Source organism: Erinaceus europaeus, chromosome 13 (assembly GCF_950295315.1).
Source record: "Erinaceus europaeus chromosome 13, mEriEur2.1, whole genome shotgun sequence".
Classification (NCBI taxonomy): domain Eukaryota; kingdom Metazoa; phylum Chordata; class Mammalia; order Eulipotyphla; family Erinaceidae; genus Erinaceus; species Erinaceus europaeus.
In genome coordinates, this window is record NC_080174.1 from 86,768,277 (window position 1) to 86,780,463 (window position 12,187).

Genomic DNA, 12,187 nt, shown 5'->3' on the forward strand with positions numbered 1-12,187 from the left:
AAAATTTGAAAAAGTGAAAAAAATTATTTTAATAAATCAAAAGCCTTATAAAAAATGTAAAATTGGAGGGAAGCATGGCATGGCACTGTTTATGGCCATAGGATACAAATTGTCTTAGTATTAAGGCAGATATTAGGAAATTGTCCAGAATTTTAAAGACTTGGACATTTTCTTCTTTGTACAAAAAAAAAAAGATTAAGTAAGGTATGGAGTGTCTTGCTAAACACAGTTATCTTTTGTTTATAGGCTAAATGGACCCAAAAATCTAACTTGGCAGAAACAATGTAGTGATCATGACTGTGACCATGCGGACCTTGGAATCAGCCTAAGCCCTGAGTCACCTGAACCCAGTTACACCGTCACGGTCACTGCTTACAATAGCCTTGGGCACAATTCTTCAATGCCTTCTACATTCACATTCTTGGACATTGGTAATATTCTACTTTATTATATGTGTATATCATTCCTGGCATAAGAGCATTATTCTTGAGAATCAATCAAATGGGTGGCAGGAAGTGGTGGACAAGTAGATCAGACAAGTTATCAGGCATGAGTACCTGGGTTCAAGCCCCTCACCCGCTGCCAACCTGCTTTGGGGACGTGAGGCAGTTTCACAAGTGGTGAAGCAGTGCCAAAGGTGTTTCTCTCTTTCTCTCTCCCTGTTTCTCTGTCTCTATCAGAGAAAGATGGACAGAAGTGAAGAAGGGAAGGAAAGAAGGAAAAGGGAGGTGGAAAATTGCCACTGGAAGTAGTGGTGTTGTCATGCAGGCATCAAAGCCCAGCTGTCATACATTTGGTGGAGGTGGAGGGAAGAGTCCCTCAAATGTTCTATGTTCTTTTGATTGTTTCAAAAGCGACAATGGTTGGTGGAAAGCACCCAATCAGTACAGGATGGCAAAGGACAGATGTAACTTCAATGAAACGAAAAGCATAAACCAGCCTAGAATTATGTGGAGATGGCTATACAAAATGAGACAGTTTACAGTATTTTCATATATATTTTTTCCCTTTTGTTGCCCTTGAGTTTTTTATTGTTGTTGTAGTTATTATTGTTGTTGTTATTCATGTCATCATTGTTGGATAGGACAGAGAGAAGTGGAAGACACAGAGGGGGAGAGAAAGAGAGACACCTGCAGACCAGCCTCACCACCTGTGAAGCGACTCCCCTGCAGGTGGGGAGCCGGGGGCTCAAACCGGGATCCTTATGCTTTGCACCATATGCACTTAACCTGCTGCACTACTGCCCGACTCCCCATTTTTCTCTCTTTTATTATTGTTATCTTTATTTACTCATTGGATAGAGATAGGCAGAATTCAAGAAGGAAAGGGTGATAGAGAGGGAGAAGAAGAAACACCTGTAGCCCTGCTTCACCATTTACAAAGCTTTCTCCCTGCCGGTGGGGACCGGGGGCTCAAACCCAGGTCCTTCCACATCGTAACATGTGCGCTCAACCCAGTCCCATATTATTTTTCTCTGTTAGAGGAATAAGAGTCCTTAGCTTCATAGTTCACAAGCGCACCATATATATATTCCCTTTTGTTGCCCTTGTTGTCTTATTGTTATAGTTATAGTTATTATTGTTGTCATCGTTGTTGGATAGGACAGAGAGAAATGGAGAGAGGAGGGGAAGACAGAGAGGGGGAGAGAAAGACAGACACCTGCAGACCTGCTTCACTGCTTGTGAAGCGACTCCCCTGCAGATGGGGAGCCGGGGGCTCGAACCGGGATCTTTACTCCGGTCCTTGTGCTTTACGCCACCTGCGCTTAACCCGCTGCGCTACCGCCCAACTCCCACCTTCCTTGTTTTTTTTTCAATTTTTTTATTTATAAAATGGAACTATTGACAAGACCATAGGATAAGAGGGGTACAATTCAACACAATTCCTACCCTCAGAACTCCGTATCCAATCCCCTCCCTTGAAAGCTTTCCTATTCTTGATCCCTCTGGGAACATGGGCCCAGGATCATTATAGGGTACAGAAGGTGGAAGGTCTGGCTTCTGTAATTGCTTCACCGCTGAACATAGGTGTTGGCAGGTGAATCCATACTCCCAACGTCACATACGGACCTCCGGGGCTGGAAGAGTTAGATGCAAAGTATAAATGAAGTATATTGAGCTGTGAGGTTGTTCTAAGAATACTTACCTTAACCTCTTCGTCATCTTGGGAACTAGAGTGAGCCGGTCCTAAGATATACCAAGCAAGTATAATTGCTCCACTTGAATCAGAAACCAGTCTCAGATACCCGCAAGTATCTGGTCAAACCAGGCCGAACTGGATTTCTGACCCACGTGACTGTGTTCCTCCATCCCTTCTCTACGACTTTTCCCACCAATGCTTCTTTCTTCTCTTTCTGAGGTCATCATCACTGTTCACCTGCGCCTTCTCGACCTCTGGAGCCTTACTTTTCTCTAGATGACTGGGTTAAGTGGAATAGATACTATCACTAATACTGGCTGTAGGTTATTTGGTTAAAATGAGAGTAAGATTGAGGAGAGTTACTTTAATTTGTTAAAAGTGAAGTGAATTTTTTCTTCTTCCTAAAAAAGCAGGAACTCTAGTTTTTTGTATTGATGTTCATCTTAGAATTGAGTTCTGTTCAATTCTTTGTAGTTGATGTCAATATATATATGACAGCTTCCAGTATATAGGCCTGGGGAGGCTAGATAGCATAATGGTTATGCAAAGAAACTCTCATGCCTGAAGCTCCAAAGTCCCAGGTTCAATTCCCTATACCACCATAAACCAGAGCTGATCAGTGCTCTGGTAAAAAAACAAACAAATGCAGTCAATGAGTCCGAATCACATTTTTTTCCTTAAATTTTTTTATTATTGATTTAATATTGATGTACAGAATTCTAATATAACAGGGATATAATTCCACACTGTCCCACCACCAGAGTTCTGTGTCCCCATTTCCTCCATTGGAAACTGTAGTGGGGGAGTCAGGCCAGTAGCGCAGCTGTTTAAGCGCAGGTGATGCAAAGCACAAGGACCAACGTAAGGATCCTGGTTTGAGCCCCCAGCTCCCCACCTGCAGGAGAGTCACTTCACAGGCGGTGAAGTAGGTCTGCAGGTGTCTGTCTTTCTCTCCCTCTCTCTATCTTCCCCTCCTCTCTCCATTCTCTCTGTCCTATCCAACAACAATAATAAATACAACAATAAAACAGCAAGGGCAACAAAAGGGAATAAATAAATAAATAAATAAATAAATAAATAAATATTTTTTTAAAAAAAGAAAGAGAAATTAAAAAGAAAGAAAGTACAGTAGTTCTCCTAAGGTCACAGATATGGGAAGACTTTTATTTCTATAACGACATATATATATATATATATATATATATTCCCACTTTTCCTATGGTCCTGCCTTCTCTTCCTTTTTTTTTTTTTAATAAGTGATTTAATAATGATTGACAAGATTGTGGGTTAAGAGGGGTAGAATTCCATGCAATTCTCACCACCAAAATTCCCAATCCCATCCCCTCCATTGGAAGCTTGGAGTTCAGAGCCCTCTGGTCATCTTCCCCTATCATTTCTCCCCCTCTGGGAATATGGATCAAAATTCTTTTTGGATGCAGAAGGTGAGAGGTCTGGCTTCTGCAATTGCTTCTCCACTGGACATGGGTGTTGACAGGTGGATCCACACCCCCAGCCTGTTTCTGTCTTTCCCAGGACTCTGGGGATATGGAGTTTCAGGACACATTGGTGAGTGAATCACAGTTTTTAAATTATTATTATTATTCCTGGTTTCTAGTGAAGCCTCTTCCTCCGTGGGACATCAGAATCAAATTTGTAAATGATTCTGTGAGCAGGTGTACCCTTCTGTGGAAAGACGAGAGGCTGGTGCTATATAACCGACTCAGATACCGGCCAGATAAGAGCAAACCTTGGAACATGGTAATGGTCCTTAAAGTAAAAGCGGGGGACAGGGTGGGGGAGAGGGAAGCATCTTACTATCATTACACAACTCTCTGTCTTTTCAGAACAGAGAAATGGGATATTTAGAAATACTTAATCTCAGGGCTGTGGAAACAGAATGCTGGTTATGCAGAAGGCTTTAATGCCTGAGGTTCTGAGGTTCCAGGATCAATCTCCTTTTTAAAATTTTTATCATTCATTTATTTATTACTAGACAGAGGTAGAGATAAGTTGAGAGAGGCTAGGGACACACACACACACTGGCAGCCCTGCTTCACCACTTACGAAGCTTTCCCCCTGCAGGTGGGGACCCGGAGCTTGAACCTGGGTCCTCGAGTCCTGTAATGTGAGTGTTTAACCAGGTGCGCCACTGCCTGGCCCCAGGTTCAGTCTCCAGAACTACCATAAACCAGAAGTAAGCAGTGCTCTGACCTCTCTCTCTTTCCCCCATATGTATATTTCTGTATCTCTCTGATTAAATAAATATTTTTAAAACAATAGTTATCCCCCTAAAGTATACACTTAAGATATACCAGGAAAAAAAATTCTATTCATTAAATAATATCTCGCATGGTCCGGGAAATGGCACAATGGATAAAGCACTAGACTCTCAAGTATGAAATCCTGAGTTCTATCCCTGGCAGCACATATACCAGAGTGACATCTGGTTCTTCCTCTCTCTATTCTTCAGTCTAACGCTCTTCCAACTGAGCAATTTTGGCACTCCTCTCTCTATTCTTACCTTTTCATTAATAAATAAAAATCTTTAAAAAAATATTTTGCATCACAGTCTCTGATTGAAAATCTGTGTAAGCCACAGGCTTCTGTTAGTCATATTAATTTTCTATAATTAATTTTTCATAAAGGACCCATCTTTTCTTATTATTCCAATCCTTATCCCATTATAATCACTTCATAATTATTTTTGACATATTGGAAATCAAGGAATGTTCAGTGAGGCTGGTGTAAATTGATTATTCCAAAGACGAAGCTCCACACTTTGGTATAATATTAAGCACTAATTTTTTGTTGATTTAAGACTGTAGGATAAGAGGGGTATAATTTCACACAGTTCCCACCATTAGAGTTCCATATCCCATCCCCTCCATTGGAAGCTTTCCTACTCTTTATCCCACTGGGCGTATGGAGCCAGGATCATTATGGGGAGCAGAAGGTGGAAGGTCTGACTTCTTCTCCACTGGACATGGGTGTTGGCAGGTGGATCCATACCCCCAGCCTGTTTCTGTCTTTCCCTAGTGGGGCAGGGTTCTGGGGAAGTGGGGCTCCAGGATATACTGGTGAGATTGTCTGCCCAGGAAAGTCAGCTTGGCGGCATTAATTTTTTTTTTTTTTTTACAACAAGATGTATATAGCTATAATTTTCCCCAGTGACTTTGTAAAACCATGATTTTTTAATAATATTTTTAAACACTTAAAAATTTTTAATACATATTAATTTATTCCCTTTTGTTGCCCTTGTTGGTTTTTTATTGTTGTAGTTATTATTGTTGTTGTTATTGATGTTGTCATTGTTGGATAGGACAGAGAGAAATGGAGAGAGGAGGGGAAGACAGAGAGAGGGAGAGAAAGACAGACACCTGCAGACGTGCTTCACCGCCTGTGAAGTGACTCCCCTGCAGTGACTCGCCTGCAGTGGGGATCCGGGGGTTCCAACTGGGATCCTTACGCTGGTCCTTGCACTACCGCCAGACCCCCAATTATTTATAATATAAAGGGATCATTTTCATTTTTTAAGTATTTTATTCATTTATTTATTGTGTAGCGATACAGAGAAAAACCAAGAAGGAAGAGAAAGATAGAGAGACACCAAAGCACTGCTTCACTACTTGCAAAGCTTCCCTCCTGCGGGTGAGACCGGGGGCTTGAACCCAGGTCCTTGCTCATTGTAACATATGCACTCAACCAGGTGCTTCATGACCCAGCCCCCTACACAAACCATTTTCCACATGTAGCTGATACTCGAGCCATAAAAGTCAAAGGCTTCTTGTATAATTTTCTTACGTAACAGTCTGCTCAATTACTGTTTTTGAAGTCAGTTCTGTGTCCGTATTAAATATGAGTCCTGGGATGCAGCGTCCAGCCAGCTCCTGCAGGGTCCAGTGAGGGAGAGAGAAAGGAGACACTTAGACAAGGAACCTTGGAACCATTCAGGGAACGAAACCCCGTCCATTGGGGTGTTTATTACAGCAATTTTTGGCCCAATTCCCCATGAATCTGGACCATCACCCAATTATGTAATGATTTGTCTTTTCAGTCAGAGAAAGTGTCTTCCTCTAATTAGTCTGGGAGACGGTCAGGAGCAACTAGAGGTGGTCTCACCGCATGCACACGGAGATTCTCCTCAGAGGGCTGTTTCACAGCACGTATTATCAGGGAGGTTTGCCTCTGAAAGTTGTACTGCGGGCTCGTCTCAGAATACTGTTTTAAGAGTTTTCCCGGGAGTCCGGCGGCAGCGCAGCAGATTAAGTGCATGTGGCGCAAAGCACAAGGACAGGCATAAAGATCCCGGTTCGAGCCCCGGCTCCCCACCTGCAGGGGTCACTTCACAGGTGGTGAAGCAGGTCTGCAAGTGTCTGTCTTTCTCTCCCCCTCTCTGTCTTCCCCTCCTCTCTCAGTTTCTCTCTATCCTATCCAACAACGACGACATCAAAAACAACCACAATAATAACTACAACAGCAATACAAAGAAGGGCAACAAAAGGGAAAATAAATAAAATTTAAAAAAAAAAAAAGAGTTTTCCCAGGAGTCGGGCAGAAGCGCAGCAGATTAAGTGCATGTGGCGCAAAGCGCAAGGACAAGCATAAGGATCCTGGTTCGAGCCCCGGCTCCCCACATGCAGGGGTCACTTCACAGGCGGTGAAGCAGGTCTGCAGGTGTCTGTCTTTCTCTCCCCCTCTCTGTCTTCCCTCCTCTCTCCATTATTTCTCTCTGTCCTATCCAACAATGACAACATCAATAACAACAATAATAATAAGTACAACAATAAAAAACAACAAAGGAAACAAAAAGGAAAATACACACACATATATATACATACACACACACACACACACACACACACACACACATATATATATATATATATATATAGAGAGAGAGAGAGAGAGAGAGAGAGTTTTCCCACCATTTCTCTCCTAGGTCAGCATGGCCTGGTCTCCTACTTCAGAACATGATGGCAGAGCAGGACCTAGGTGGTACACCTGGTTAAGTGCACACACATTACGGTGTGCAAGGACCTGGGTTCAAGCCCCCGGTCCCCACCAGCAGGAGGAAAGCTTCACACGTGGTAAAACAGGGCTGCAGACATCTCTCTGCCTCTCTCCCTCTCTATCTCCCTTTCCCTCTCAATTTTTCTCTGTGTCTATCCAATAATAAACAAAATTTGAAAAAATAATGAGAGATTGTGTCCAAAAAGGATTCCTCATATTCGAATTATGATCAAACCAAAAATAGTCTCTAGCATAGAGAAACTATTTTTGGTCTGCCCCAAGATCTTTTTGAAAAATGGCAGGTCTGGGGCGGGGAATTATGGAGGTAGCACAGTTTATAGCATTCTATAAGTTTCTAGTGCACAGCACTGTCATTCTACGGTCATGGACAGTAGGTGTGTCACGAGAACTACTAAGGGTCAGGTAGCTATTCATCACCGTGTCCTCATTCACCTGACAGCCTTTATTAGTCCATCTGCTCGCTCTGGTAGCTGCCTGCATGTTTTCTGTATCTAAAAGTTGTTTTTGTTTGTTTTTTTAGAATTTTCCTTCCTTATTTATTTACTGGATAGAAACAGCCAGAAATCGAGAGGGTAGGAGGTAGTAGAGAGACAGAGAGACACCTGCAGCCCTGCTTCACCACTCGCAAAGATCTGCCCCTGCAGGTGGGGACCAGGAGCTTGAACTTGGGTCCTTGCGCATTGAAATTGTAACATATGCGCTCAACCAGGTGAGCCACCATCCGGCCCCTGTAAAAGGTTTTTTTTTTTTTTTTTTTTCTGTTTTGTTTTATTTGTTTTCCTGTTTCCAACACATCAGTGAAATCATATGGTATTTGTCATTTTCCACTGGTGGTTCTTCATCTTGATGCACTGTTCAGCTACTTTCTTGACTAGGGTATCGGTGAGTTCTGGTTTATGGTGGTATCAGAGATTGAATCTAGGACCTCTGCTGCCTCAGGCATGAAAGTCTACTGCATAAGCCACTAAGCTATTCCCCCTGGCCCTGTTTTCTGTTTGTTTTAATGAGAAACTATTATTTAAGTTTAATTTCATGTGTAAACCACTCAGTGATACTTCTTTTCACTTAATGACAGATCTAAAAAAATAGCAAAGGCTTCCCTAGTCTAGCTTCTTATCTTTGTGTTAAAATCCTTTAAGACAAAATGGTATTAATAGATAACCTTTTGGGAGTCAGGCTGTAGCGCAGCAGGTTAAGCGCACGTGGCACAAAGCACAAGGACCCGTGTAAGAATCCCAGTTCAAGCCCTGGCTCCCCACCTGCAGGGGAGTCGCTTCACAAGCAGTGAAGCAGGTCTAAAGGTGTCTCTCTTTCTCTCCCCCTCTCTGTCTTCTCCTCCTCTCTCCATTTCTCTCTGTCTTATCTAACAACGACGACAACAATAATAACTACAACAATAAAACAAGGGCAACAAAAGGGAATAAATAAATAATAATGAAATAAATATTTTAAAAAATAGATAACCTTTTAACATCTTGTCGGATTCAAGGTTAATGCTACAAAGGCCAAAGGAAGACATGAGCTGCTGGACCTGAAACCATTTACAAGCTATGAATTCCAGATTTCCTCGAAGCTCCATCTCTATAAAGGTAGTTGGAGTAACTGGAGTGAATCATTTAGGACACAAACACCAGAAGAAGGTACGTGGAAAAAAAAGAAAAGTGTGGTCTGAGAGGTGGTACAGTGGAGAAAGCCTTAAACTTTCAAGCACGAGGTCCAAAGTTTAGTCCCCAACAGTACATGTGCCCAACTGATGTTCTGATTGTCTTGCTGTCTTCTTCTCTGAGTTATAAATCAACAGAAAAATTCACACTGAATTTTTCCTCCTTTTTTTTTTTTTAGATATAAAGAGAGAGAGAGAGAAAGAGAAAGAGAGATGCCACAGCACCAAAGTCGCCTTCAACACTGTGAGGATTGGATTTAAATCTGGGCTGTCACATAGCAAAATAGCTTCCTATCTAAGTGAACTACTGGCAGCTGGGCGGTACTGCAGTGGGTTAAGTGCACATGGTACAAAGCACAAGGACTGGCACAAGGATCCCAGTTCGAGCCTCTGGATCCCCACCTGCAGGAGGGTCGCTTCACAGATAGTGAAGCAGGTCTGCAGGTGTCTGTCTTTCTCTCCCCCTCTCTGTCTTCCCCTCCTCTCTCCATTTCTCTCTGTCCTATCCAACAACAACAACTACATTAACAGCAACAACAATAACAGTAACAACAATAGTGGGGGGGAAGATGGTCTTTTTAAAAAAATTTTTATATTTATTTATTTTCCCTTTTGTTGCCCTTGTTGTTTAACATTGTTGTGGTTATTGATGTCGTTGTTGTTGGATAGGAGAGAGAGAAATGGAGAGGAGGGGAAGACGGAGAAGGGGAGAGAAAGACAGACACCTGCAGACCTGCTTCACCGCCTGTGAAGCGACTCCCCTGCAGGTGGGGGCTCTAACCGGGATCCTTACGCTGGTCCTTAGGCATTGTGTCACATGCGCTTACCCCACTGCTCCATTGCCCAACTCCCAAAAAGATGGTCTTTAAGAGAATTCGTAGTGCTGGCACCGAGCCCCAGTGATAACCCTGAAGGCAAAATAAATAAATAAGTGATGTTCAGGAAGTAATATACTTTTCTCAGTTTCTCATGGATGACTGACTTTTGTTTATACATGAAACAGTTAATTTTTTTAAAATACATTTTTTAAGAAGCAAACACTTCCTTCAGTTTTCTTCTTTTTAAAAAATCTTTATTGGATAAAGAAAGCCAGCAATCAAGAGGGTGGGAGAGACAGAGAGGGAGAGAGAAAGAGAGACACCTGCAGACCTACTTCACCCCTCAAAAAACTTCTCCCCTGAAGGTAGGGATGGGGAGGGGAGGAGGCTACTAAAACCCAGGTCCTTATGCGCTGTAACATGTGTGCTCAACCAGGTGCACAACCACCCGGCGCCCAGTTAAAATATTGGACAATGGAATCGATATATGTTATGTCCAAATACACAAGAATAAACATACTGAAAATTTTTTTTCAGCTGTGTGGCATTAAGCTGACTGTGAGCTGGGGGGGGGGGGACTCTGGGTGTACGGATTCTCACTATCCTTGCTCACAGTCGGCAATGACCTACTTAGAGATGTATGAAAAGGTGTACCGGTTTTTTTTTTTGTAAGTGTTTATCTGTTGAATGAAAAAAGCCTCCAAATTAGGATAGTAATTTACACTCTAAAAAAAAAAAAAAAAAGAAAGAAACCATCATCGTGGCAACGAGTTCAGAAGCAACGTGTTATGGTTAAGGACTTGCAAATAATTATGAATTGAACCAAGGAAGTTGGTTTATTCAGAAAAGAAAAAAAAAAACTGTAGGCAGTGTTAAAGACAGAAACCTGTGCTCTGAGGTCCACATCGACGGAGCTTGTTGGCTGCCTTTCAAGTGCTGAATTTTGCTGTGTCTGATCTTTTCTGTGGGTTATGGTAGGATCTCTCTTCTCTTGCTCTCAGCTGGCTGTTTTTCACTTCTTACCACTGTTTCTGACATCAGTCTCTATATGAAGAACCAACTGATGGAAGCCTAAAAGGTGTGAAATTTTTTTAAAAAACACTCTTTCCTTTTAACTCTTTAAATGTACACTTATATGTAACGTGGCATTTAAAAAAGTTATGAGTAAGCTTTTTATGTAGCTAATTATTTAGTTACTCCCCCAAACTGGCTATGATCTAGAGCTCTTAATTTGCAGCTTTTGGCTACTCACAAATCCATCCTGGTGGACTGGCTTTAGTTATTTATCTTCAAAGCAGCAGGAAGTGAAGGTGTTTGTTTGTTTGTTTGTTTGTTTGTTTGTTTTTGCCTCCACGGTTATTGCTGGGGCTAGGTGCTTCCACGAGTCTACTGCTCCTGGAGGCCACCTTTTCACTTTTGTTGCCCTTGCTGTTTATCATTGTTCTTATTGATGTCATTGTTGCTGGATAGGACGGAGAGCAATCGAGAGAGGACAGGAAGACAGAGAGAGGGAGAGAAAGACAGACACCTGCAAACTTCTTTCACCGCTTGTGAAGGTGACCGTGAGGGGATTTTATTACTCAAAATGGCCCTTCCCTATGTCAGCAAATGTAACGCTGTGATGGCTCACCATAAAAACTCATTTCATTCATTTTTTAAAAAAATTATTAGTGATTTAATATTGATTTACAAAATTATAAATTAATGGGAGTGTAATTCCACACTGTTCCCACCACCAGAGTTCTGTGTCCCCGTTCCCTCCTTTGGAAGCTACAGCAGTTCTCCCAAGGTTGATATGGGTTAACTATTATTTCTACAACTCTCTGTCTATATTTGTATAGATCTGCCCATTTTTTCCCCATGGTCCTGTCTTCTCTTTCTTTCTAAGTCACACCTACAACCTATTACTACTTCTGAATGTCCCTCCCTTTTTCCTCTTCACTCTCTGGGTCCTGGTGGAGTTGGAGTTCAGAGCCCTCTGGTCAACTTCCCCTGACATTTCTCCCCCGCTGGGAGTCTGGACCAAGACTCTAGTGGGGATGCAGAAGGTGGAAGTTTTGGCTTCTGTAAGTGCTTCTCTGCTGGACACGGACATTGGCAGGTCCATTCCATAATCCCAGCCTATAACAACTCATTTTAAATGATGGCTAGGTTAGGGGAGGAAGGACAGAAGTTACTTTTCTGTGTTTAGGAACCAAGAAGAATGGTATCCCTCAAAGTCAGACCTGATAGTGAGACGCCAACAGCCATATTTTCCTTCTAGTGGGAGAATTGACCGAGGTTGGGCTCCATCGTGCCACACAGACCCACGAACATTCCCCAGCATTGGAGAAAAGAGATTCCTCACCTGTTTTCTTTTTCAGATAATCTCATTGGGGAAATAACGGTTTGTAGGGCAATTGTTGACACACAGGCAGAATTTCTCATCTCCCAGGATAGTCTGCACACCACTCCCACAACCAACCTAAAAGCCTTTCAACGTGTGCACTGGGCCCCCACCGCCACCACCACCACCCTCTCCCGATCCTCCCATCAC

At 42.4% G+C, this 12,187-nt stretch overlaps 1 protein-coding gene across 1 annotated transcript in view; it reads left to right on the forward strand.

Annotated features, from left to right (window-relative positions):
- The window catches only part of IL12RB2 (interleukin 12 receptor subunit beta 2), a 109,271-nt gene that overhangs the window by 23,566 nt on the left and 73,518 nt on the right, over positions 1–12,187 (forward strand). Inside the window, exons 5-7 of the mRNA XM_060205098.1 lie at positions 247–431; positions 3,755–3,897; positions 8,660–8,810. Of these exons, the coding sequence (XP_060061081.1) occupies positions 247–431; positions 3,755–3,897; positions 8,660–8,810 (479 nt within the window). The remainder of the gene's footprint in view (positions 1–246; positions 432–3,754; positions 3,898–8,659; positions 8,811–12,187) is intronic.